This window comes from Sander lucioperca, chromosome 9, assembly GCF_008315115.2.
Source record: "Sander lucioperca isolate FBNREF2018 chromosome 9, SLUC_FBN_1.2, whole genome shotgun sequence".
NCBI lineage: Eukaryota > Metazoa > Chordata > Actinopteri > Perciformes > Percidae > Sander > Sander lucioperca.
The window spans coordinates 36,433,360-36,458,923 of NC_050181.1; the positions used below are offsets into that span (position 1 = coordinate 36,433,360).

General features: G+C 42.5%; 2 protein-coding genes across 7 annotated transcripts; one reads left to right on the plus strand and one right to left on the minus strand.

Annotated features, from left to right (window-relative positions):
• Positions 1-286: 286 nt before the first annotated feature.
• LOC116037274 (dynein, cytoplasmic 1, intermediate chain 2a-like) lies at positions 287-11,673 on the plus strand. Of its 4 annotated transcripts, none has more exons than XM_031281096.2 (17): positions 287-422; positions 2,168-2,276; positions 2,378-2,504; positions 2,949-3,084; positions 3,513-3,575; positions 3,887-4,017; positions 4,124-4,213; positions 4,450-4,612; positions 4,710-4,809; positions 5,437-5,562; positions 6,180-6,326; positions 6,872-6,985; positions 7,077-7,210; positions 8,578-8,722; positions 8,827-8,967; positions 9,336-9,461; positions 10,402-11,673. In XM_031281096.2, exons 2-17 carry the CDS (start codon positions 2,169-2,171, stop codon positions 10,501-10,503), a joined length of 1,953 nt encoding a protein of 650 aa, XP_031136956.1. In that variant the 5' UTR covers positions 287-422; position 2,168; the 3' UTR covers positions 10,504-11,673. The 4 variants fall into 4 exon arrangements, with proteins under 4 accessions (XP_031136956.1, XP_031136957.1, XP_031136958.1 ...); XM_031281097.2 differs by having other exon boundaries at positions 3,000-3,084; XM_031281098.2 differs by lacking the exon at positions 3,513-3,575 and having other exon boundaries at positions 288-422.
• Positions 11,674-11,820: 147 nt separating this feature from the next.
• On the minus strand, positions 11,821-22,463 carry LOC116037273 (calcium-binding mitochondrial carrier protein Aralar1-like). 3 transcript variants are annotated; one of them, XM_036004943.1, is made up of 19 exons: positions 22,222-22,463; positions 21,395-21,448; positions 19,887-20,032; positions 19,201-19,316; positions 18,680-18,819; positions 18,377-18,523; positions 17,358-17,496; positions 17,112-17,205; positions 16,868-16,952; positions 15,950-16,031; positions 15,677-15,835; positions 15,240-15,292; positions 14,847-14,927; positions 14,215-14,355; positions 13,894-14,032; positions 13,539-13,697; positions 13,350-13,440; positions 12,624-12,879; positions 11,821-12,587 (listed from the first exon to the last, which is right to left on the minus strand). In XM_036004943.1, exons 1-18 carry the CDS (start codon positions 22,231-22,233, stop codon positions 12,666-12,668), a joined length of 2,052 nt encoding a protein of 683 aa, XP_035860836.1. In that variant the 5' UTR covers positions 22,234-22,463; the 3' UTR covers positions 11,821-12,587; positions 12,624-12,665. The 3 variants fall into 3 exon arrangements, with proteins under 3 accessions (XP_035860836.1, XP_031136955.1, XP_031136954.1); XM_031281095.2 differs by having other exon boundaries at positions 11,821-12,590; XM_031281094.2 differs by having other exon boundaries at positions 11,821-12,879.
• Positions 22,464-25,564: the final 3,101 nt, after the last annotated feature.

Genomic DNA, 25,564 nt, shown 5'->3' on the forward strand with positions numbered 1-25,564 from the left:
GACATTCTCCATAATCAATAGGCCTACTTAGCCCATTATTCTCTCTTATATATTTTTCTCTAAATAAGCATGTAGGCCTACTTTTACTTTCAACTTTTAATGCAGGACTTTATGTGTAATGGTTTATTTTTTTGTAGAATAATCATTTTACTTAAATAATGTTTCCATGACTGCCGCCAACAAACAGTGGATCGTTCTACTGTATAATAGATTAACACAACTCATCAAATAGAGAATGTATCTCCTCCTGCCAGTAGGGGGACTCTACTGTAACGGTTGTTCTTCTTCGCGGCGGAGTAAACTACAGCCTCTCTTCTTCCAGCATCATCAGTCTCCAACACCATCCCTTCTCTTCAGACCTAACGCATACAAAACTGGATTATAACGTCATCTGTCTACCTAAATCTAACATCTGATATCAGGTATTTTGTCATGCCTCCATAACTGTGTTGCTTTTATACGTGCCAGTAAACGGACAGTAAAGCAGAGAGAGAGAGAGGCTCGGGCGTTGGTTTGCGACGCTACCGTTAGTCGCTTATTGTGACAGTTATGTAGGCCCGCCGGGTGGGTGCCATGGAGATTACCGTTAGCATGCTAACGCAGCGGCGGTAACGTTAGCTAGCTCTCTGTGCTGACAGTGTAGCCGTTAATTAGATTATACAAATGTTTGACAAATAATTGACCCAGTTGAAAGCCTTTATAACGTGAAGCGTTCACTAAATAAGCAATTTGTGATGAAGTATAGCCAGTTTTATTTTATTTTATTTTTTATCTGCGGTTAGTATTACAGCGGTTGGAGCGTCTCGGTTGTCCATCTGTTCTGAACACTCACGACACAAATCTAACAACATAATAGGATTAGCATTAGCACATAATTATGACCAGTTTGTAACGACGCTGAAGTAAGCTTCCTATTCGCAGCTTCCCCGTTGGACAGTTAAGCAGCAGCTCCAGTTAAGGTTAAGAGGAAAGTTAAGGGAAACATAACTTATATTGCTGAGCGACTGAGCCTCTGTTTTTTTGCACCCCTTACTTTTGTGAAAGCTCGTTAAGACATTTTAGGTAGCTATAGCATTTAAGCTGTCTGAAACCCACTTTGAGATTTGTGAAAGCTTTATTCTATTTGTGAAAATGCAAAAAGGGAGATGTCACCGCTTTTTCCCCGACATCAAGATCACAATGAAGGGTTCACAAATCTGAAACTGTGTCTTGAATAATCTTTAGCCTCTCTAGGATAATGTAGTCTTGATTTGACAAATGTAGGCATACCGTTAGCTAGTGGGTTTCGATCTGGATCTGGCCCAATGTGGTCTTGATGCAAAACAAGCATTGAACTCTCCCGTTTATTGCATTTCACGAATAGAATAAAGCTTTCACAAATCTTAAACAGTGATTTAAAGAATGTGTGTGTGTGTGTGTGTGTGTGTGTGTGTGTGTGTGTGTGTGCTGACATGACTATCTAAACCATCATTTAAAACGCTGCTTGCTCTGACTTTTAATATATGTAACTTATAGGAGTAAGAGTCTAATAAACTGAGAATATTTATTTGTAAATACAACTGAGGGATTCATAATAAAATTACCCAGCCTAATAGCTTAAATTTAGTTTGTATATTTTTTTGGAATAGTACACCCCTTCAGTCATTCACGGTTAGGCGTGTCATTATGGAGAACACAGATAAAGAGAACATTGTTAGCAACAGCTGGCTGGTGTTCACATGTTACCAGTATGATAGGCCCAGGGCTACGGTGTAATACTGCAAAACTACTGGTCCAAACATCAGAGTCTGGATATTGCAGCGCTGATAGGCTTATGTGGAGTTTGCAGCTTTGCACACTGGAAAAGCTGATTCTGGTGCTAATGTTTAATTAAAAAGTGTTTTTGACAAGCTTGGCCTCTGGAAGAAGCAGGTACACGATTAAAATGTGTTTCTACATGATAAAATAAAGATAAAATTGCATCAAATAAGTTTTGAAAAAACTTTCAAAAATTAACAATAATTTGGAGGCCCACCTCAATAATCTGAGGACCCCCTAGGGGTCCCGGACCCCCTGTTGAAGATCCCTCGACTAAACGATTAATCAATCAATGGGAAAAGAATTGTCAGATTAAAGTAATGAAAATAGAGTCTCTTCTCTCCTGTTACGTCTTCTCTTCCTCCTGCAGTATGTCTGACAAGAGTGAGCTGAAGGCTGAACTGGAGAGGAAGAAGCAACGGATCGCCCAGATTCGAGAGGAGAAGAAGAGAAAAGAAGAGGAGAAGAAAAAGAAGGATGTAAGCGGAGGAAACAATAACTTAAACACCTCATTTCATTTATCACCGAAGAACCTGCTGGGCTGCTGCTTTGTTTTTAGCGTGTTCTGTACTCTCTGTAGGGAGACTCGAAGCGTGGCACTGAGGCGGGGTCCTCAGCTGGTCATGAAGACTCTGACCTAGAGAGGAAGAGGAGGGAGGCAGAGGCGCTGCTGCAGAGTGTCGGCATCACCCCTGACATAGCCCACGGTAAACACACAATGCCTGCATGCTTCTTTTTTTTTTTAGCTTTCACCCTCACTTATCTCCCATCATGTTCTGGTTGTTTGCTTGATGGAATTTGCAATGTTTATAAAAGGCTCCTCTAACTTGTTGGACTAGCTTGGTGTCTGTCACTGCCACTTCTGGCCACCTCTCACAATATCTCAACATTTTACATGTTGTTAACTGTTGTTTGTGCATGCCACCTAAAACCTGCCTGCCATTTATTTTCATTCTCTCTTCTCTCCCCTTTGTCTGTCTTTTTGTCCTCCTTACTGCATGCAAACTCATTCACACACTTCTTCCATACCTCCCTACCTTCCCTTTCTCCCTCCCTCCTTCCCTCACTCACTCACTCACTCACTCACTCACTCACTCACTCACTCACTCACTCGCCTGTTGACTCACACACTTGCAAACATGCACTTACAGCTCAGCCCCTGAGGGTAGTAACAGAAGATACGTGTCTGTTTCACTACCTAGTCCCCGCCCCCATGTCTCCCTCCAACAAATCAGTGGGCAGCGATGCAGGAAGCCAAGATTCTGGGGACGGAAACGCAGGACCAAGGTGTGTGTGTGTGTGTGTGTGTGTGTGTGTGTGTGTGTGTGTGTGTGTGTGTGTGTGTGTGTGTGTGTGTGTGTGTGTGTGTGTGTGTGTGTGTGTGTGTGTGAGTGTATAGATATGGATTGTTTGTTTTAGGTCATTTTTTAATGTAATTGTGGTTTGTACCTGCATGCCAAGTGTGTGTATTACCATGGTAAATATACTTGATGAATTCTGACCTGTCTCCTCTTTTGCCTTTTTTACCGGCACGCTGACGTTTCTCAATTAACACGCACTCCGTTCTTCTCTCTCTCTGTCTTTCCCATCTCTTGATTGGCTTCCCTTTTGCCTGTCTTTTGTGTTTGGTTTCATCCTCTTTTTTTCCCTTTTCTTTCTTTCTGTCTGTCCTGTTTTTCTCTAACTAACACCATCTGGTGGTTTGGCTGTATTAGGACATTGCATTGGGATCCTGACCCCTCTACTCTGCAACTCCACTCCGACTCTGAGCTGATGGGGTACTGCTCCTCCTCTCTCCTTTAGCTTGTCTTCCAACTTTATTCAGTTTTTGTGGTTTCATCTTAGATTTGTCTAAATGTGTTAATATTATGTCTGTACATCATTATTTATGTCTCTACATGTAAATATTGCATTCAGTGCTGCTTCGTATTGCAAACCTTTGTATGTGTGTGCTTATCTCTACCATTGTGTGTGTGTGTGTGTGTGTGTGTGTGTGTGTGTGTGTGTGTGTGTGTGTGTGTGTGTGTGTGTGTGTGTGCGCGCGTGTGTGCGTGCGTGCGTGCGTGTGTGCGTGCGTGTGTGTGTATAGACGTGGAGCAGTGAGGCTGGGAATGTCCAAAGTGACCCAGGTGGACTTTGTCCCAAAGGAAATGGTGTCCTACTCCAAAGAAACACAGACACCCACCACCGAGGCACTGACACACACCGATCAAAAAGCAGGTAAACAAACATACACATATAGGTGTTTTCCCAACCTTTTACCTTGGCTTAATACAAATGGAATAATAAACTAAGTCAAATGTGTGTGTGTGTGTGTGTCTTCAAGATGAGGAAGAGGATGAGGATACAACTGCTTCCCCAACAGCAGAGGATACCCAGGAAGAGAAAGATGAACACGGCGAAGAGCAGGAGGAGGGTAAGGACAGAAGTTTGTAACATGTAATCTCTCAGAGTGTGAGCTGGCTGTTAATGCCACAGATCCCAATAAGAGTGCCAGCAATGCACTGTGCTGTAATAGATTAATGGGAAATAATAGTCTCAATTTACCAGTACAGTTTTTTTGTGTGCATATTTCTGTCTATTCAGCACAATGTTACCAGAAAGCAAGATCATTTCTTTTCTGTATCTCTATATTGAATTCTCTGTGTATAGACACTCCCAAAGAGCTGACAGAAGAAGAGAAGCTGCAGGTCCTGCACTCCGAGGAATTCCTGTCGTTTTTCGAGCGAGGCAGCAGAATTGTGGAGAGAGCTCTGGCTGAGCACGTGGACGTCTGCTTCGACTACAGCGGCAGAGATCTAGAGGATAAGGAGGGGTGAGGCACATGGAATAATGGAGATCAAAGTTAAATGACAGATGGTTAGGCAGGGTTGATAATCATTTTTTTTCTTTATTCTTTTGGTCCCTCACAGTGATTTGCAGGCAGGTGCAAAGCTGGTTCTGAACAGACAGTTTGCAGATGAGCGCTGGACTAAAAACAGAGTGGTCACCTGTCTGGACTGGTCACCTCAGGTGGGTTTTTGGGTTGTTACTGATCCCCACAGAGAAATTCATCCTATTGCAACGTCCAAAACCGCACCCTCGGTAGGGGTTCAGTGAAAACGGACTGACTGAAAGTCATCTGTGAATACTATGCTGATTGTGACTCTTAAGCGGGATTTATGCTTCTGCAGAGGCTCCATGCAGATATTTCGCCATAGCCCACGTAAATGGCCTGGAAGTTTATACTTGTGCGTTGGTGTGTGCGTCTATCTCTTTAAGAGAAAAGCAGGGCCAGCGTGTGTGTGTGTGTGTGTGTGAGTGGGGAGTGTGTGGTAGAGTGAGTGAGAGAGTGACTGGGATTAGCTTCGGAGCAGGAGAACCAGGAAATGAGTAGGGGGAAATGCAACGCTACCAAGCCACAGCCGAGCAGACCAATCACAGTTGTTTCGGTTTGCGTCACCGCGACGTGTAGTTAAATTTTTTTGAGAGGTGCACGTCAGGCTACGGAGTAGGGTCCAGCACAGGGTCCGTATCTCCACGTACCTACTCGTGTACTTGCGGCCTTGATTTAACGCAGAAGCATAAATTGGACTTTAAATGATTCTTTTGTTTCTTCGCTGCTTCTTCTACTGTAATTGGCTGCTATGTTCCTCTCAGTATCCAGAGCTGCTGGTGGCTTCATATAACAACAACGAGGACGCTCCCCATGAGCCTGATGGAGTGGCACTGGTCTGGAACCTGAAGTACAAGAAGGCCACACCTGAGTACATCTTCCACTGCCAGGTAAGGAAAGAATTCACATGCAATTGTGCTACAAACCACTGGCATAAAGACATTATCTTAAAGGAGAATTCCGGTTGATTTCAACACGTAGCTCTGTTGTTTGTGGTCACGGAGTACTGTCAGTAGCGAGAAAAACGAAAATAATCGGTGTTGCCTACACCGACTTATGCTCCTGCTACAGTTTGCACCCAGGCGGCTGAAACTGGGAAGGTTTTAAACGTGCTTTTAGCCTCTTAACGTGTTCGAGATGTCATTACAAGTGCCTACCCATGTGAACTGATTCCTTCCGAGTGAACACAGTGAATATGACTGCAGTGAAAGAAATGCATAAAAGTTGTGCTAATTCAGCTAGTGCACATACCTCTGTTTAGTTCCGGTGAAGTCCACACAAGTCGATTGTCGAACTCATACAATCCAATATTCCAAAACGTAGCAGGAGCATAACTCGGTGCTGACAGCACTCCGTGACCACAAACAACAGAGCTACGTGTTGAAATCGACTGGAATTCTCCTTTTAAAGAGAGTTCACAGCACAAAATATATTGTTTTAAGATGAGTACAACTAAATGCTTAGGCAGAAGTGGATATATTTAAATTGCATTATTTGCTTCCTCCAGTCAGAGGTGATGTCAGCCGGGTTTGCAAAGTTCCACCCCAACCTGGTGGTGGGTGGGACGTACTCCGGACAGATTGTCTTATGGGACAACAGGAGCAACAAGCGCACCCCTGTCCAGAGAACCCCCCTGTCCGCAGCTGCACACACAGTAAGGCACTGGAGCTCACACACCTTTATGTCCACTAGGGTTGGGTATCAAACTCGGTACCTTTTAGGGTACCGACCAAATACGTCGGTACTACTGAGTACCAATTCACGTTAAATCAATCGGTGCCGAAGAGATAGAAACTAAAAGCAGGCTAAAATAGAATAAGATACAAATACAAGAATAACAGTTACAGTGCAGTGTAAGAAATAAACAATTATTTGATTTAATGATTTAAGGTTGTAGGGACAGGTTTGGGAAGGGAGAGGGAGGGGTTTTATTTTGTCTAGTGTATAAAATGTCTAAATAAATAATTCAGAGGTTTGGACTTTGTTTTCCCCACTGAAATAAATGTTTTTGTTATTACCCAAGCACCGGAAAAATGTGAACGGCACCCAACCATAATGTCTCACAAACAAAGTTCTTCTAATATGTGTATTTTTTTGTGATAGTTTTCCAGCCAGCGTTTTTTTCTCTTTACATCTGGCTGACTTTTCCTGGTAAATGTATGTTGTCTAACTCCTCTAACTGTGCTCTGCTGTGTCCAGCACCCAGTCTACTGCGTGAACGTGGTAGGAACCCAAAATGCTAACAACCTGATCAGCATTTCCACTGATGGCAAAATGTGCTCCTGGAGCCTGGACATGCTCTCCCAGCCACAGGTACATTAAACTCGTATGGATGACGTACAGACATGCTGTCCTAAATATCCGACGGTAGAGTCTTGAGTCTGCGTGTTGATCATCCCTGCAGGACAGTCTGGAGCTGGTGTTCAAACAGAGCAAAGCGGTGGCCGTCACCTCCATGGCCTTCCCTCTGGGCGACGTGAACAACTTTGTGGTGGGGAGCGAGGACGGCTCGGTCTACACGGCCTGTCGCCACGGGAGGTGAGGGATCTCTGTCCTCTGTCCTCATTAGCACCAACTGTCTTGTTTGGTTTACAACCAGGATGTGAAAGCAACACTGTGACTTCCAACACATGCTCAGTGTTTCCCACAGATTAGAAAGCAATTTGTGGCGCGGTGGGGAGGGGGGGGGTCACCCCGTGTCAGACTGAGGAGGACACGCTGTTGGATGCTGTCCTCCTCTCCTACTCTTTCTTCAATGCCTAACGAATCTGTCTCTATCTCTTTCTCTCCCAGTGACCCTGTCTTTCTGCTTGAGCAGCACTGGTTGAAGCCTGAAAATATTGTAAACAAATTGATAACATAACTAATTACACTGGTCGGACTGTTCAGCTCTGTTTCAGACTGATACCTCTGGTTCAGGCTGGTCCTCATCCTCAACACGGGCCTTTTTCAGTCATGGAAAATACTTTTCAATACTCATCTGGATTGAAGCAGCAAACATTCAGTGTAAGAGTAAAAAAAATGACATAACCTTATTTATAATAAGTTTATTTGATTCACAGCAGAAAGACGCGAGTGACTGAGAGATGGAGGAGAGCAGGGAAAGGAAATGTAGCTGAACGAATACGCTGCGTTTTTTTAAATAGCGTTAAAAAAAATTAAAAATGAATAACGAAACGCAATATGTGGCGGCCTGTGTTGATTGTGTGGCGCACCGCCACAAATTAGTCTATGTGTGGGAAACACTGCATGCTGGAAAAACCTTTGGGAGAAATCAAGTAATTAGGTGAAATCCTCACAGTTATTATTTTAATTGATTTGTTATTGAACTTTTTAAGTCAACATGTACAGAGTAGAGCCCGGCCGATAAAAGATTTTTAAGGCCGATATCGATACAAATATTTGGTGATTTAAAAATCCGATACTCCGATATATCGGCTGATATCCGTATATTTAAAAAAAAAAAAAATCCAGAAACACGTAACAAAACATAAAGACATTTCCCTAACATTAGTTATTTGTAGTTATTTATGAGTCCTCACTAAAATAATATGATAATGCAGTTTAAAAAATAAACTTGTTTGTTTTATTGTCACAGCAGAACATCAAAATATATTAAAGTTCTGATAAATAAAATGTATAAAAATACAAACTTAAGTCTACTTCACCAATAGACCATTATATACCTAAAATAGAAAGGCACTGCTAGATGACGGTCCTTTCAGGAGCCATGGTAGTGGAGTTTAGCCAGAAAAAATCGCACCATGGATATATTGTTTTAAATAATTAACACAATGCAGTTCAAATTAATCCTACAAAAAAGGAAGTAAGAGACAAAGGGTTGCGGCAAAGGAACAGTGGGGGTTATGTTACGCCTTCCAGTTATTTGGATGTGTGTGTTACAGTAAAGCGGGTATCACTGAGGTGTTTGAGGGCCATCACGGCCCTGTCACCGGGCTGAGCTGTCACAGCGCCGGAGGACCCGTAGACTTCTCGCATCTCTTCATCTCCTCCTCCTTTGACTGGACCGTCAAACTCTGGAGCACTAAGGTGAGACGCTCACAAGCTGCTCTACTACGAGATGCACCGTTAGTCCCGTTTCTTATACTCAAATCCATTTCTGCCTCTGTTCTCCTTCCTGTTCCTCCATACAGAGTACCCGTCCGTTGTACTCGTTCGAGGACAGTTGTGACTACGTCTATGATGCCATGTGGTCTCCGACACACCCTGCTCTGTTTGCTTGCGTGGACCTAGCTGGACGTCTGGACCTGTGGAACCTCAACAATGACACAGAAGTACGCACACATGCAATGCACTGAAACCCAGGACCTTCATTTCACCCTTTTAAAGGAATAGTTTGCCAATTTGGGAAATATGCTTTTTTTGCTTTCTTGCCGAGATTTAGACAAAAGATCGATCCCACTACTTAATCAAACTTTTTGGCAAGAAAGCAAATAAGCATATTACTTTTAAAAGTTCCTTCAAGCACAGATAAATCATAGCATTATGAGCTAAAATTCCTAACATTATTCCAAGAGCCACATGAACATGTAGTGGTCTTAGAAGAATGGGAACACTGCTGACCATCCGTGAATCTGCCTTTTTGTAAGCTGGTGTGTGTGTGTGTGTGTGTGTGTGTGTGTGTGTGTGTGTGTTTTTTAAGGTTCCCACCGCGAGTGTGTGTGTGGAGGGGGCTTCAGCACTGAACCGTGTGAGATGGGCTCACTCTGGTAAAGAGATTGCCACCGGAGACTCGGAGGGGCAGGTGCAGGTCTACGACGTAGGGGAGGTGAGACTGCATCCCGTGTTACTATGATGCTTTGTTGTTAAATGTTATTTCCATATGGGATTTACTTAGCAGTGTTTTCCCTGGGTTTGTGGAAGACTAAGGTGCACTTATTTGGCATGGGCTTTAGGGGGTCCTCCCTCAAGAAAATATTATGTTTTTGAATTTAAAAAAAATGCAATTTCACATCATTTCGGACCATTATTATTACCATATCTGTGTCTAGGGCTGCACAATATGAGGAAAATATGTGACATGCGATAATGTTGTTGAATATCGCGATAAAGGTATTACTTGCGATAAATAAACAGATATTAAAGTGTTTCTTACATATGCATTTCTGTTGGCTACAGTCTTCTTCTAAAATACAACAAATGACTTGTTGAATTTAAAACAAATGAAAGGAAATCATTTCCAACATTCTTCTGTGGAACAAATTGAACATTGAATTGAATATAAATTGGAACCACTAAAACAAGAACGAGTTACATTTTAAAATGCCGTTTTCTACTGCTTTTTTCTTCCAGCTAACACAAAACATCACGGAGTGTCTTGTGCGATAACGTCGCAGCCTTTCGCGATTTGTATATTGCGCCAGTTGATATTGCGATGACGATAAAAAAGTATATTGTGCAGCCCTATCTGTGTCTAAAACGGTGGAAAAGCTAGAGCAGATAATACAAATGATCACTCAAAAAGCTTTAAGACCAAACTTGCTAAAGAAATCCACTGGGGACCAACTACAACCATTTGATGTGAGAAAAGTATTTTGGTTACATTCATTCGGCTTAGGTGGTGCCCAAAACGGCTCGGGTGCTACACCTAAGCCTTATAATGGTAGGAAAACCCTGGGGTTACACTTCAGTTATCTTCTGATGCTTTTTGAGGTCCGTCTCTCCAACTCGTCGTCGACGTGCTGACTGTGTGCTTTGTCCCTCTGCAGCAAATCTGCGTGCCGAAGGCCGACGAGTGGACGCGCTTCGTCAGGACGCTGGCTGAGATCAACGAGAACCGAGATGAAGCTGAGGAACTGGCCAACGTCTGATGTTACAAACCCTCACGCTGGCAACTGCTCATACATTTCTCTCCAGTACACTACAACGCCTATAGCACACTACACTACACTGCCTCTCTCTGGCTTCCAGCTTTTTCCACCTACAACATGAATTGGCCTGAGGAGATTTGCAGAGCTAGAATGGATAGACAAAGACGGTTTTAGACAAGTTTTAGATGTGTTTTCAAATGTTTCGTCGAGAGTTTTAGAGTACATGTAGGGAGTGAATGTCACGTGTATAGCAGTAGCAGTACAGAAACCACAGTGAAGGGGTTGAAAGTGTAACTGACAGAGGAATACAGCGAGGCGATTTTCAGCATAGATGTGACTTCTAGCTTTGGTAACATCCTCAGGGCTCCAGAAACTGCTCTTCTCCTGAAGCCTCAAACAACTCAGCCCTTTTTTAAATATGCAAACCTTTGTACTTGCACCTTTTTATTGCCATTTGAGTGTTTGTTTTTTTTTTACATGTTTTAATATTTTCTGGACATGCTTTTGCACATGGCTGACGAAAAAAAAAAAGGAAAAGCTGACATATCACTATCAGATCCTCTTTCGTCCTCAGCGGCACTCGCATTTGATGACAAAAAAAAAAAAAAAACAGCCGACATGCTCATACATGCACTCGGGGCCTGTGCAGAAGTGTATCATTCTTACATTTCAACCACTACAATATTTAATATTTATTCTGGTGGTTGCACTTATTTATTTTGTGTATTGTTTTTAAAAAAAAAAAAAGCTGCTTTGTACTAAACGCTTGAGTAGTACATTCCTAAGATTAGCACTACGAGCTTTTTACCAGGCAAAATCTGTTCCTATACTTGCCTTGAATTTATCGACACTAGTACAGTTGAAAAGTGATTTCTGTACCAAAGGTGATTGTTTGATACTCTACCTCTGTGATGAGTAGTAGAAACAGTTTCCTGACGTGTCCTCTTGACGAGGATCTAAATCAACTACATTAAGGTTTAAATGGAGGTGTATAGCTGAGGTTAGACACTCATTTTTACCACAGTACATTAATTGATTTTCATTATTTTACCTTTTCCATCCAACGTCTAATTCCTTCCAGGATGCAGCAGTTCAACCTCAGCAGACTGGTATGAATTTCAGCTTCAAACGCTTTCTCTTTAATGTTTAAAATGAGCTTAAAAAAAAAAAAAGCACTGTAGCAACCATATTTGATATAACATATGAACAAGATCAGTATTCTGCATAGATTAATTGTACTGTATTCTTTCCTGTTACTGTCCCTGATACTGTTGATGGTTGCACTTTTCCATTGGAATAAAACTCAAGACATATTGGTAAAATTAAAACCATATGGATGATTTATTTCAATAAAATAACATGACTGAATTGAGATACATTTAATTTATTAATATCTAATTTCTCTTCTCATGATTCTTGTTTTATCGAGAAAACACTTAATTGAAAAGTTCTGTACATCAGTAAGAGTGATTCTCAGAGACCAGGACCGCATTGCCATAACATTACAGTTACTGTATTGGGATGCAGACTCAACGTTACAGAGAGCTTGGCCTTGTAACATTTCCCTTCCTGTCAATGTGCTGTCTCAGTACAGTTATACAATATGTACAGTATGTAGCCTCCAGTGGGAGGACCAATCGAGAGTGAAGCCCCGCGCACCATGCTGACCAATCTAATATATCCTACGCCCACCGGCCAATAAGAGAAGTCCTACTCGCACTGAGTATCAGACAGAAAAACACAATAAAAATCAAATCAGCTACTCATGAGAGAAAAAAAAAAAAAGGGGAGTGCCGGAGGCTTCGTTTTATACGAATGCTGGAGTGAAACACAAAAGATGGAGATGCCAGGAGCGTTCAGCCACTGAAGATACAACACAGTCGGCGCTCCGGTCCCGCCGCTGTCTGCTCGCTTCCACCCACAGCTCCAGCCTGCCCTCCACCTCCACCTCTGGCTGGAGACCAGTGGAGCACACCGTTACTCTGGTGTTGTTTGTTCCTAAATGAGTGGCCCCTATGTGTGGAGTGTGTTTTAAAATATGTGCGTGTTTTGTTTGTGTATCTATCTAAATGTCTGGCTCCTGGTAGGAGGAGGAGGAGGAGGAGGAGGAGGAGGAGGAGGAGGAGGAGAGGGATGGCAAAGTGATATGGAGATTCAGACCTCTATGGGGCCTGAGCAGGCGTGGAAGCGACTGGCTCTGGGTGATGTATGGAGACCACGCCGGAGGACTTGAATTTAGGAAGGTGGAGGCCAAATTTGTTCTCCACCCCGGCAAAGGTAGCTGCGGCCAGGCGGTAGCCTCCGACGTGGTCGGCGTTAATGGGAGGAAGCTCCGAGATGCGAGACTTGGGTGTGGGCTCAGATCCCGACGGACGACTGCAGAGAGGAGAGAGGCGGACCGGAGTGATCGTTACACAAACCTACTTACATTTATATACAGATATGTTATGATGTAAGTCCTTTTCATTTTATTTATTATTATTTATTTTTTTTTATTTATTTATTATTATTATTATTATAAAAAACTTTTCTAAGGAGTCATGATGGAAAATAGGCCAGTAGTGTATCCTGATGTCAACATGTAAAGTTGCATGTCAAGCCACTGCTGCTGTGTTGGTTTACCAAGTCAAAATATTAGCATCAATAGGCAGTTGAAGAGTTTTATTTCCTGCCTCTAAAGCCATATGTTCTGTATTTCCATACTGGCCATGAATCTTTATATTGCATCTTCACATGTGCTTCCCCAACCTCCCTCCTCTACTTCACAGCTGTCTGTAAGTAAGTTCATAAAAAACAATAAGCTACAAAAGTGCTCTCCTTTTAACAAAAGGAGAAAATCAACTTACTGTCCTCCAAAGTCAATGTAGAACCACCGCTGTAAGAGCTCATAAGTCACCAGAGTCACACCAAACTGAGGAGAAGACCGGCACATACGAGCTGGAGAAAAACAGAGACATCATTTAATACGGTTTACATGCAGAATCCATCTCGGACAAACACTGCATCGATGCATGCAGGAGAACACAAACACACACCTCCAGCTCCCTTCCACAAAGCCCTGAACCCCTCCTCTCTCATAATCTTCCTGAAGCAGTCGATGACTCCGGTGTAAGTGGTCTGTCCTGCCCTCGCTGCAACTTGCAGACGCGTCTTGATGACATCGGCAGGCGTCACGAGGGAGGCCGCAGGGATACCTTGGAAATAAGAGTTAACAGCAAGTCAGATTCAAACCTATGTAAGCTGTGGTCGCCATGACTTGACGGGGAAGTAAAAAGTCAGTAATAATTAATAGCTTGCTAATTAGTATTTATTGATTCTGCTCCCGTGCAGTATTTCATAATACTGGCTGACTGACTGCTTCTGCTGCTCTAGGTCAGAATCTGAGGTTACCTGCGATCGCTCCAGCAGTGAGAAGCTGCAGAGCTCCCAGCCTGCCTTGCTCGTCAGCGAACTGGGTCTTGAGGTGGGCATACGCGGGGAAATAGATGGCAGAGAAGGGGATGTCTCTCAGGAAACATGCTTTAGCACCCTAGAGAGAACACACAAAGAAGAGACAGATGTATGAGACTATGAAAGAGTGAGGCAAAGAGAAAGAGTGCATAAATGCCAGACATAATGAGTGCCAGTAAATTAAATAGGGGTCTTCCCTCCCTCCCAACTACTAATTCAACCATCACTGGGGCAGCCTGAGAGAAGATTGTGGTACATTACCTTGTAGAGGCCGAAGAAGCCCAGGTCACGAACCACGCTGAGTGCGCTGACTCGAGGCCCGGTGGTGATCTCGCCTGCCACCTGCAGGCGAATCTTCACAATCTCCAGAGGGTTGGTAAAGATCACCTGGGAGCCTCCAGCCTGGATGTATGTGGAGGAGAGCTTGTTCACACATTTACATTAAAAAAAAAAAAAAAGATCACTGCTCCTGCATCTCACATGTACGCAGCTGTGGGATGTAGTGAAAGTAAGAATTAAATCCTGATCAATCATTTACTTTGCCATTTCCTCAGACGGTAAAGGTGTGCTGGGCCAATGTGTGTAAGGATGAACAACGCTATCAAAAACAAAAACAGAAGAAAAAAAAAAACATGTTGCATTGGACAGTGACAATTTATCTCTGGATGCAATTAAGCAGTCCGCTGTTAGTATTGCCATTTGGAAGTCCGCAAGCAAGTTAATACAACAAATAAACAGACTGCATGCATGAGCTGCTTTTTAACTGCCTTTAACCACTAAGCAAGCACACACCCCCTCTGGTATAACAGACTGTTTCTTCTTGTCTAGTGTTCATGTATGCATTCACAAAGCGATGGAGCAGGACACAAAAGTGTTTGGGATCTAGGACTTACACAGCCGCCAGCCATAACCTCAGCCCAAAAAGGAATCGCGTCGTCCTTGTTGGTGAACTTGTCTCTTACAAAGTCATTCACCTGTGGGACACAAACGCAAGCAAAGACCATTCAGAGTAACTCAGTCTTCTTCAGTGGTTCTCAAACCTTTTCTGTCATTGCCCTCTTTGGAGGAAGAACATTTCTCATATTATATATCCAATTTGACATTGATTTTAAGCTTCTTCTCACTGTATTTTTTCATGTGTTGTGTATGATTTCATTGTCAAACATGCAGTAAATATAAATATAAAATAAATCATTAAAATTACCAATGTAGCATAAGCGTGTCTGCAAAGTGAATATGGAGTGGTGGGCAATTGTGCGTTGTGTTATGTGAGGGGAGGTACTCACTGTGAGTTTGATAGCCTTCTCAGGTGCTACACCTATAAGCTGAGGGACCAGGCCTGTGGGGCATCATGGGAGATTGAGTGAGGAGAATCCCATTTGATTAGTATTACTGAGCACACAGGAGCAACAGAGGAGACATCAGAAAGAAATAAGAAGATGGAACATAAGACCCGGGGTCAAAAACATGAAGGCGGAGCTCTGTGTGGTGCAACTACCTCTTCCGTTCTCGCAACCTTCAAACAATGTACCTCTACACACATTTTGTTAATAAAATATTTCTACACAGAGGACCTCCGTTATTATTACAAATTACTAGAGGTCCCCAGGTCATACTAGTCCCGTGCGATTTGGGCTTAAGATGAAATAAAAGCCAGAACACTAAAGCCAGAACACTAAAAAACCAAATCACAGGGGAGAAGACAGGTGCCTTTGTGGCCTACCTCTATAGAAGCCAAAGAAGCCCTCGTAGCGAAGCACCTTCTTAGCACAGTCAAAGCTGTTCTTGTACATCAGCTCTCCGACAAAGGATCCTGTGGACCTCTGGTTCTGCATACGAGTCTTCACCAAGTCGATGGGGTACACAGCCGTCGCTCCCGTAGCTGCGTAAACCACATACAAACTCAGACGAAAATAATAGCCATGAAATTAGATACATCAGACGCTGCTGTGCGTCCGTCAGACGGCCATCTGCCTCTGGCCGCAGGGTAGCTCACCTCCAGCGATGGAGCCCAGGCTGAACCTGTAGGAGGACTCTGCAATCTGGAGCAACACAGACCTGGAACCATCCCCATGGGCCTGATGGGAAATCACACGAGAAAATCAAGACAAGAAAAGTAAGTAATATAAAGATTGTGTAGGTGAGATTAATAAAACCCCTAGGGTAGGGCTGGGCAATATATCGAGTGTCTTTTGCTGGTTTTAAAGGCTGCATTACAGTAACGTGATGTAATTTTCTGAACTCACCAGAATGTTCTAGCTTTTCCATTATTTGCCTTTACTCACATAGTTATTATATCAACATAACTGATGATTATTTATCAAAAATCTCATTGTGTGCATATTTTGTGAAAGCACCAATTGTCAACCCTACAATATCGATATCGAGGTATTTGGTCAAAAATATCAGGATATTTGATATTCTCCATATCACCAAGCTCTACCCTAGGGGCTTATAGAAGGAATCTCACCTAAGGAAGAGAAGAAAAACATATATAATGAGCAATTACAAGAGTCCTAAACAAACAACAACAAATTGAACGCAAGTAAGCACTGAATAAAAAAAAAAGAAAAACAAGCATAAGGTTGGCTACATAAACAACAAAGGCATACAATAAATTATAAGAATATAGATCAAATGAGGATATGTGGACTTATGTGTGTATGTGAGAGTAGTAGTAGTAGTAATGAATTTACATAATGAAAAAGTTGTTCATGGCAATGACGCCATCGCTGTGAATTGCTCGTGGTGTGAATACAGAATGTATGATACATTATAAGTAGCTCTGGTGTTTAAATGTTAAATGTTAATGTTTTACAGATGGACAGTTCACTGTGGATCAGATTTTATGCAAATGTCGACAATTTTACCATCAATCAGGAGTTGCACATACACACTGCTACAGGCATCCTACCTGCTTTTGGGTTTCAGCCAGGTGATGGGGCAGGCATCCCTCCTCTAACGGAGCTATCCTCTCAATGTCAGAAAGATTCAGGCGCCTGATAACACAGATGTTTATTTACATCACTGTCATCATACAGATCTGAATAGTTTTCAGTAATTTTCAGTAAAGTACAGAAAAATGTAAGGGGATTTAGGGATCTGGGCCTGACAGATTATATAACAGACTTTAACTGAATATCAGAATGAGTGTTTACCCAGAGGGGGAGAACAGGCCTGACAATTGGTACAGGATGTCAATTTCCATGGGAGTGATCTGCCCAAACTTGTTGGCAGCATGAACAAACTCCTCTGCAGAGAGAGAGAGAGAGAGAGAGAGAGAGAGAGAGAGAGAGGTAAGATAAGGTTACCTACTATAATAACAAGGACATTTCTGACACACTCGTGTAACATCTTCAGCTGAATGGCAAAGACACAACATCAGAGGGAAACTATTAGTGCACCTTTGGTCACGAGTGTGTCCTTCCGCGTGCCAGCCAGTGTGCTGTAGATCTTGCGAATCAGCTCCATGTTGTTCAGGAGGGAGTTGAAGGCATTGAAGTAAGAGAAGCTGACCAAGTGAGAGGTGCTGCCACCTGCAGCCTGGTACAAGGGCATATTTATATTTAACTCTTAATGAGAAAGACAGTTTCAAATTTTACCCAATACTGCATTATGTAAATTTAAGCTACCTTTTTTTTCTTCTTTTTTTTCATTCTTTTAATCGCAGGGGCTAAGCAGTAACTACTTTACTTTAATTTGTGATATTGTAGGGACGTTCTTTTCTTTTTCTTTTTTATTATAGCCTGAGCTTGTGCCTTTATAATTAAGCTCTTGACAGTGTAGAAACAACATGTAACTACACCAAAATGTATTCCAACAGAGCAAATCTTAGCAGGATATCTAACTTCATGTGACAAGAATGTCAGGTAATGGAGGACAACACCACATTTAGCCCTGTCAAGAAGTGTTAGGAGTATAGTGGGAAAGTAGCGCAAGAGAACACTGAAGAGCCTGAGCTGAGCTTATTATTAAAATTAGAAATGCACCAGGACCAAGTTGAAAAATGACTAGTATTATCCTTTGCGGCTAATAACCCCAGTTGCAAAGCGGATGAGGATTTACCTCTGCTGAGTGTGTAGACTTTCATAACCCCACAGGTCAGAGTGGATTTTATTGCCACTAGGGAGCGATCAAAACATAAGTATTGTTTAAATAGTTTGGGGCAAATGAAAAGCGTTACGTCCCTGTTCACCTTGGAATACCAACGGCTTGCTACCCAAAAAGTGGGAGATGGCGTAGCCTAGTAAAAACTGAAACGACTGAGCTTCCAGCTATGAAAATTAATTTAGAACAAGCTGTGGTTATCTGAAAATAACACTCATCCTCCAGTCAATCAGAGCTGAGTATTCTCTGTGGCCACGGTGAATAATTGTACAAACTACAAAGTCATTAAGCTCTTCATGCACACACAAACACTCACGGAGACAAGGTTCTCCTCCACAAAGGGTGTGAGCATGTGGTGTCTGATGGTGGCCATGATGTCACTGAAGTCCATGGCGGAGATGACGCCATTCTTCCCATTGTCCTTCTGGGCGAACGCCTGGCGTGCATGCTCCAACTGCAGCTCCTAGAAACATGACACACACGAGTGTAAATATAATATTTAGTAAAGGAGATAAAGTGAAAAAAGAGAGTCAAGCTAAAGAACTCTAATCTGTGTGTGTGTGTGTGTGTGTGTGTGTGTGTGTGTGTGTGTGTGTGTGTGTGTGTTTCATTGGCACACCTGCAGGAACTGGGTGAACTCGAGGTAGCTGATGCGTTTCTTGCGGTCGTGCCCAAAGTGCAGACGGATGAACTCACAGTCCCAATTGAAGGGAATGTGGTGGTGCACTGTGGTCTGGCTGAAGATGTCCCGCACATTGTCTGAAGCACACATGTACATTCAAACAAAAGGAATCAATAATCATAAGAAAGTAAGTAGAGGTAGGAAGGAAAGAGTAAACGATTATGTAAGTCCATCCTTGTGTAATGACTTAGGCCGAGGAGTAATCTGGTTAACAATGTCATGTTAGGAAATTCTTTCTACACAAAATGCCCTGATGATGGAGCACACAAACACATCAGGGAATGGATTCAGTGCTATGGCACACAAGCTAGAGAATTTCCTTTAAATACTGATTAAAAATATTCGACACAGTCTACATTGCTATATTTATGTATATTGCCATTTTTTTTTTTTTTTTACCATTGAAATCATGTGAACTGAACTCAAAGCGAAAATACAGAAAACACATGAATCCGTACCAAAGGAAATGTTTCCAGTTCCATTCTTGTCAAACAGCTGGAAGGCTACTATGAAGAGAGCGTCGGGGGCACACAACACTGATTCAAACGCAAGGAACTCCTGGAACGAGATCAGCCTGCCATTGTGGGTGTATATGTGTGGTGGAAGAAAAAAAAAATAATATATATATATATATATATATTGTTAAACAAACGTATTAAAGACTTTGGAATAAAGCTAAGATTATCCTGTATTCCTTGAAGGACTAGTTCACATAAATCACACGCACAAAAAAACATTTTTTTTCAAAAAAACGTTTTCAATAATTTTCACCTTTGATATAAATTTATATACACATATACACATACATATAAAATAGTATATGCAAACAAATACTATGAAGTGTTTTTGTAATAACTGAAAGGCTAGACAGCAAATGACCCTAGGGCTGATAGATGAACAGTCTGAGTAAAAAAAAAAAAATCACAAACATTACTAAGGTTTTCCAAACAGATCGAAACACTAGGTCACTTCATCAACTGCATGCGCAAACAGTCTGGGAAACGGGAGTCACTGGGAGTATCTTATCTGTAAGTGGCTGATAATGGCAACTACTGATCAGACATGGCTCAATAAACTGTCAATTAGTAATGATAAGCTGTGCGTTCATGTGTTTTTGCACGCCGTTTCCGGTTTCAGTACGTACCCGTCCTTTGTGGTGTCGGCCACAGCAGCGATGAGCTGTACAGTTTTGGGGTTGTGGTGGATCTGCGTGTGTAGTCCTAGATACCTCTGGACAAAGTCTCCTGGGGTCATGAACCTCTCTCCATCCTTGTCCGCTACACTGGCGTACTGAGTAGAAAAAGAAAACATAACATCGGCATGGATACCTTACACTTTACAGGCGCCAACCTCTATTCCCTTAACTCGAAATTGAACTACCCAACAGTGTATTTATTTAATAAGCAATTACAACAATTGGTCCTTGTACACAAATACATACCCCCCCCCCCAAAAAAACAGGTGTGATTGTATCCAATCTACAGAGCAAACAGTGCTTGTACACCTCCAGTTATATCTGTAAGTTGTGTGGTCCATTTACATAACCTAGAGTTGATCCGTCTCAATAGCTTAGCATGACTTGACCTTCACAGCGCCCTAGCAAATTACCTCCTGTTTGACCTGTTTTTTACTAACCGGCCCAGCTGATTCATGCTGCACCTGAATAACCGAGTCATTACTCTTTCAGCTGTGGCGTGATATGTCAGAATGACAGCGGCCCACACTTGCGCACGCATGATCAGGAACACATGCACCGATGTTTTTAGCTTCAGCTTGCAAGCTATTTGGCCTTTGTATAGCCAGGTACTGACAAGTGCTCACCCACACAAGTATCACACACACTCACCAAGCAGAACACAGTGGAGCAAGGTGAAGGTTAACCAAATCCACTCTTATTACAGTCTCTCAGTACATATCATGGTGATACACAGACCAGTCTGCCTTCATATCCTCAGACACGCAACACCCTTTACTCTGACTTAAAATGTTTTGTATACATAACATAATAACATTAGCACTGGTGTGACACACACTGTGCTCTCTGATCCATTCAACAGGACATGCAGGCCCTTGCTTAGGTTGTACTGGAGGCAGTGAAACAAAATGTAACAATTAGAACCTAAATAAAAAATGTGATGCTCTACTGACTAAGCTACCCTATCAATGACCCCAACCTCTGCCTTATAAACAATCCAACACGTTCCTTTAACATGTCATGACAATCAAAGCAGACTGAGATTGAGGAAAAACAGCATTTCTTTTTCAGCACTGAACCTAAATACCAGCTCCACTCAAAACAGCTGCTGCTGACTCAACAACTATGAACCACAATTGTTTAGGCTTCAACTTCTGTCAGGAAAACACAATCATTTTTAGGCTAAGTGATGAATATGACCACGACAAGCTATTCAGATACAGTTATGTATGCTTTAATGTAACAACAGGAGTCTGTGTTGGATTTTTAACTGTGGCTAATGCTGTAATTCAAACCCCATGTGAAAACAGTCCTGGGTGAGCTGTTTTCTACATAAAGTGCTGTTTCCCAAAAACATCCCATAGACATGTGTAGCTACATGATGCACGCATATTATCTATGCGTAATCTGACACTGACCATAAAAACATTTAAGATGTTGTGCAAAGTAAACCTTACCTTTTGGAAGATCGATTTCAGCTCACTTGGGTCCCCGCGTTTGGTAGATTGCACCTAAAACAATACACATTTAAATAACATTATTCGACAATGCGAATGTGCGTTTTTACATAGCCAAATAAGCTGCTGTTTACAACAGGTTTTGCAGGCGGTGTACAGGATAGAACATGAAGCAAAACAAGCCTTTGAGTTGTCTCCTTGAAACGTCCACTGCTGCGAAGGAGAAACCCAACCTACTGCGACAGACACGGCACACAGTCAAAGCTAACGACTAAGTTACACCCCGGTACGATCTCAAGTTGAAGAAGTTAGGCAGCTAGCTAAACAATCGACCAGGCAAAAATCTAAACACAAGCTCAAACACTAACGTTACAACTGGGTAGCCGGCGGCTAGCAAGCACAAACTATTCGTCTGAAGAGGACACACACCGTTAAGTTGTGTAGAATAATGTTCGTTTTTGAATCCTACAGTTGCAATGACATTTTAAGCTTTAAATCGGCAAACTGGGAGCAAAGTGACAAAACGTCGACTGCTGCGAAAAGATGCGACGCAAGCTGGCATTTCTGGTCTTATAGTAATTCGATGGCTGTTTAGCATTATCTCGCTAACTTCGAGGTTGTGGATGTCTCCATCAAGGCCAGAACACCAGGCAGCCGCTAGCCCAGTGATGCTACAGCCTCAGAGTACACCGCATCAGAGACACCCTACCCGGGCAGGATCTAGAAGTCTGGCTTTAATCATTTCTACACAAGAAAAGGAACAGAAGGCATGCAGACATGTTAAAGTAGAGGTTTGAAAATCGCTACGAGAGCGATGCCGAAGTCACCTTGGCCGCCATGCTGGTTTGACGTCACGTACAGTGAGCGAGCAGAGAGAAAGAGCTAGCTAGTACGCCCTCGGCTCGGACGTGTAAACGTTGTAGTCCGAACGTGAACAGCGCAGCCTTTCAGAAATATAAACCGATAAATCACTCAACCAATAGCTAACTAATAGTCAACTATTCACTCATTCACACCAAATTACTTGAGAGTAACAATATGAAAGATTTTACTGTGATAAGAGAACTGTATCCTGTACCACATCAAATATGCGCGCGTACACTCTCTTATGCTGATGCAAGGGGCGTTCATTACACTGTGAAGTGACAGATTCACAAACGTCTTTGTTTTTTGAACCGGCAAGCTCTCAGTGGTAGAAGAAGTAGCCTACTTAGATCTTTTATTTAAGTAAAAGTAATAATACCACAGTGTGAAAATACTCTGTAAAAGTCCTGCATTTAAAATCTTACTTAATAGGCCTATATATATTAGCATCAAAATATACTTGTATGCCAAAAGTAAAAGTAGTTGTTATGCAAAATGGCCCATTTTAGAATAATATATTTTGTAGCACTGGATCATAATTAGGTATGAATCAATGTGTAAGCATCACTAATAATGCAGCTGTTAAGAGGGCCTAATTTTAGCTATTTTATATACTGCTGGGTAGCATAATAATAATAATAATACGTCATAATTTATTGTGTATTAATTATCTAAATCTGCAAAGTAACTAATGTTGCCAAATAAATGTAGTGGAGTAAAAAGTACAATATTGGCTATAGTGTAGTAGAAGTAGGTATAAAATTGTATAGAATTGCATAAAATGGAACTACTCATATGTACAAAAATTGTACTTAAATACTGTGAATGTACTTTGTTATTTTCTATCACTAATTACTACTACTACTACTACTACTATTACTTATAGTATATTACTACCTCTGCTCCTACTATTACAGTACTAGTACACTAGTACAGTATATGCTAGTGCAACTTCATTAGTAGGCTACTACTGCTGTGAAAACAGCCCTACTGTTCCTGTGGACTCTTCTTTATAGCTCACCTCTATCTGATCCATACTCACTGTGTTCCAACAATTCCGGGAATATAGCAATAGTTATTTTTTGTGCTGAGGAATGTTTTCAGTTGACTTTATTTCAACCATGCAGATCTCAAGACTGTTCTCCCCAATTTCCATCAACATGTGAACTTTCCTACAAGAGAACACCCTGGACTTGGTTTACACCTCAAAATGCGCATACAAGCCATTCCCCCTCCCCCACATCGGCCCCTCTGACCACATCAGTGTCATGCTAATACCTGCAGACCAAAGGTGAAATTCACCAAACCAGTTCTAACCAGCAGGTATGTGTGTAGCTAGAGGGGGTATCTGCTGCATTTCAGGACTGCTTTGAGACCATTGATTGGAATATGTTTAAGCAGGCAGCCACCTAACAATCATACAGATATTGAGGAGTATTCGGACACTGTCACTTCCTACATTAGCAAATGCATTGCTGATGTAACCACCACCCGAACCATCACAACACGGGCAAACCAGAAGCCATGGCTGACAGGAGAGGTCCACGGGCTATTGAGGGCCAGGAACACTGCCTTCAAAGCTGGGGGATGCAGCTGGCCTGAGAATAGCAAGGGCCAACCTGTCTAGTGACTTTTTAAAGACAGCAGAGACGCACGGAGCCTGTGGCGTGGTATCCAGACCTTCACGGACTACAAATCCTCGCCACAGACCTGTGACAGCAACACCTCTCTGCTAAATGACCTCAACAGCTTCTTTGCCAGGTTTGTAGCACACAAAAGCATGCCCCACAGAAAACTACCCCCTCCCCACGACCAGGCTCTGTGCCTGACTGCAGCCAGCGTGAAGAAAACCCTCTCAAAGATCAACACCCACAAGGCTGCAGGTCCGGACGGGACAACATCCCTGGTCGTGTGCTGAAGGACTGTGCAGAGGAGCTCAAAGATGTCTTCACGGACGCTTCTCTGAGTCAGGCTGACAGTTCCATCATGCTTTAAAGCCACCACCATCATACCTGTTCCAAAGAAGCCCTCTCCATCCACTTTTAATAACTATCGCCCCGTTGCATTGACCCCCATCATCATGAAGTGCTTTGAAAGGGTAGTCATGGCTCACATAAAATCCACTCCCCCCACAGCACTTCACTATGTAACTGCATAGCAATAAGGACACGTACAACATACATAAGTATGTATAAAGATAATAAATATATACAAATAAAGATAAAAAGATAAGTAATATATACAATACAGTAATACATTCTAAATAGTTTAAATGTAAGGCAAAGTCAAACAGTACAGAAAACTAAAGATGAAAATATTTGAAATGTACAATATAAAGGAAGAGTTCCTGAGTGTCTTCTTTTATATAAAGTGGCCAGTGCAGAGTTTTGGCCAGTGCAGAGTTCTTGGGGGCAGAGGGGAGGGGAGAGAGAGAGAGAGAGGGGGGGTGGGGGTGTTGAGCTTCCTGACTGCCCGGGGAATGAAGCTGTTTGTCTGATGGAACAGGCTCAGATGCTCCGGTACCGTCTCCCAGATGGCAAGTGGCTGAAGAGGGTGTGTGAGGGATGGCTGAGGTCACCCACAATGCTGGTTACTTTGCGGGTGAGGCAGGTTTGGTAAATGTCCAGGAGTGAGGGGAGTGGGACACCAATAATCCACCCAGCAGCCTTCACTATGCGCTGCAGGGTCTTACGGCTGGAGGCAGTGCAGCTCCCGTACCACACAGTGATGCAGCTGGACAGGATGTTCTCAATGGTGCCCCTGTAGAGGCGCCGCAGGGACTTCTTGGCCAGTGATGCAGTGTTTGTTGTCCAGGAGAGGTCTTCACTGATGTGTACCCCCAGGAATTTGGTGCTGCTCACTCTCTCCACAGCAGCACCGAAAAAATTAAATTTGGCTTTTGGGGTGGGAGCTCTCCGGAAATCAATAACCACTTTCTTGGTCTTGTCAACATTCAGGAAGAGGTTATTTCTGCTGCACCACTGTAAACCCAGATTTAGTTGTAATACAACTTTTTAGTGGTCGCTAATTATTCTTTCATGTTTTGTTAAAAAACATATTCATTACTAAATCACATAGTTGTTTGTAATAATCAGCTTAAGTATGCAGTGCACAGATCATATTAGGCAGAGATAACTAAGGATGTTAAGTTTTCTGTATGGGAGGGGGCGGTCATTTGAACTGTTCTGCGCTGAAGCGATGCAAAGACTCATGGGAAAAAAATATATGTTCTGAACGGTTTCTGTCCTAGTTAAAGTGTGTATTAAAAATGTTACTGTTTTGGGTGTGCATTTATGTTATCTGGGT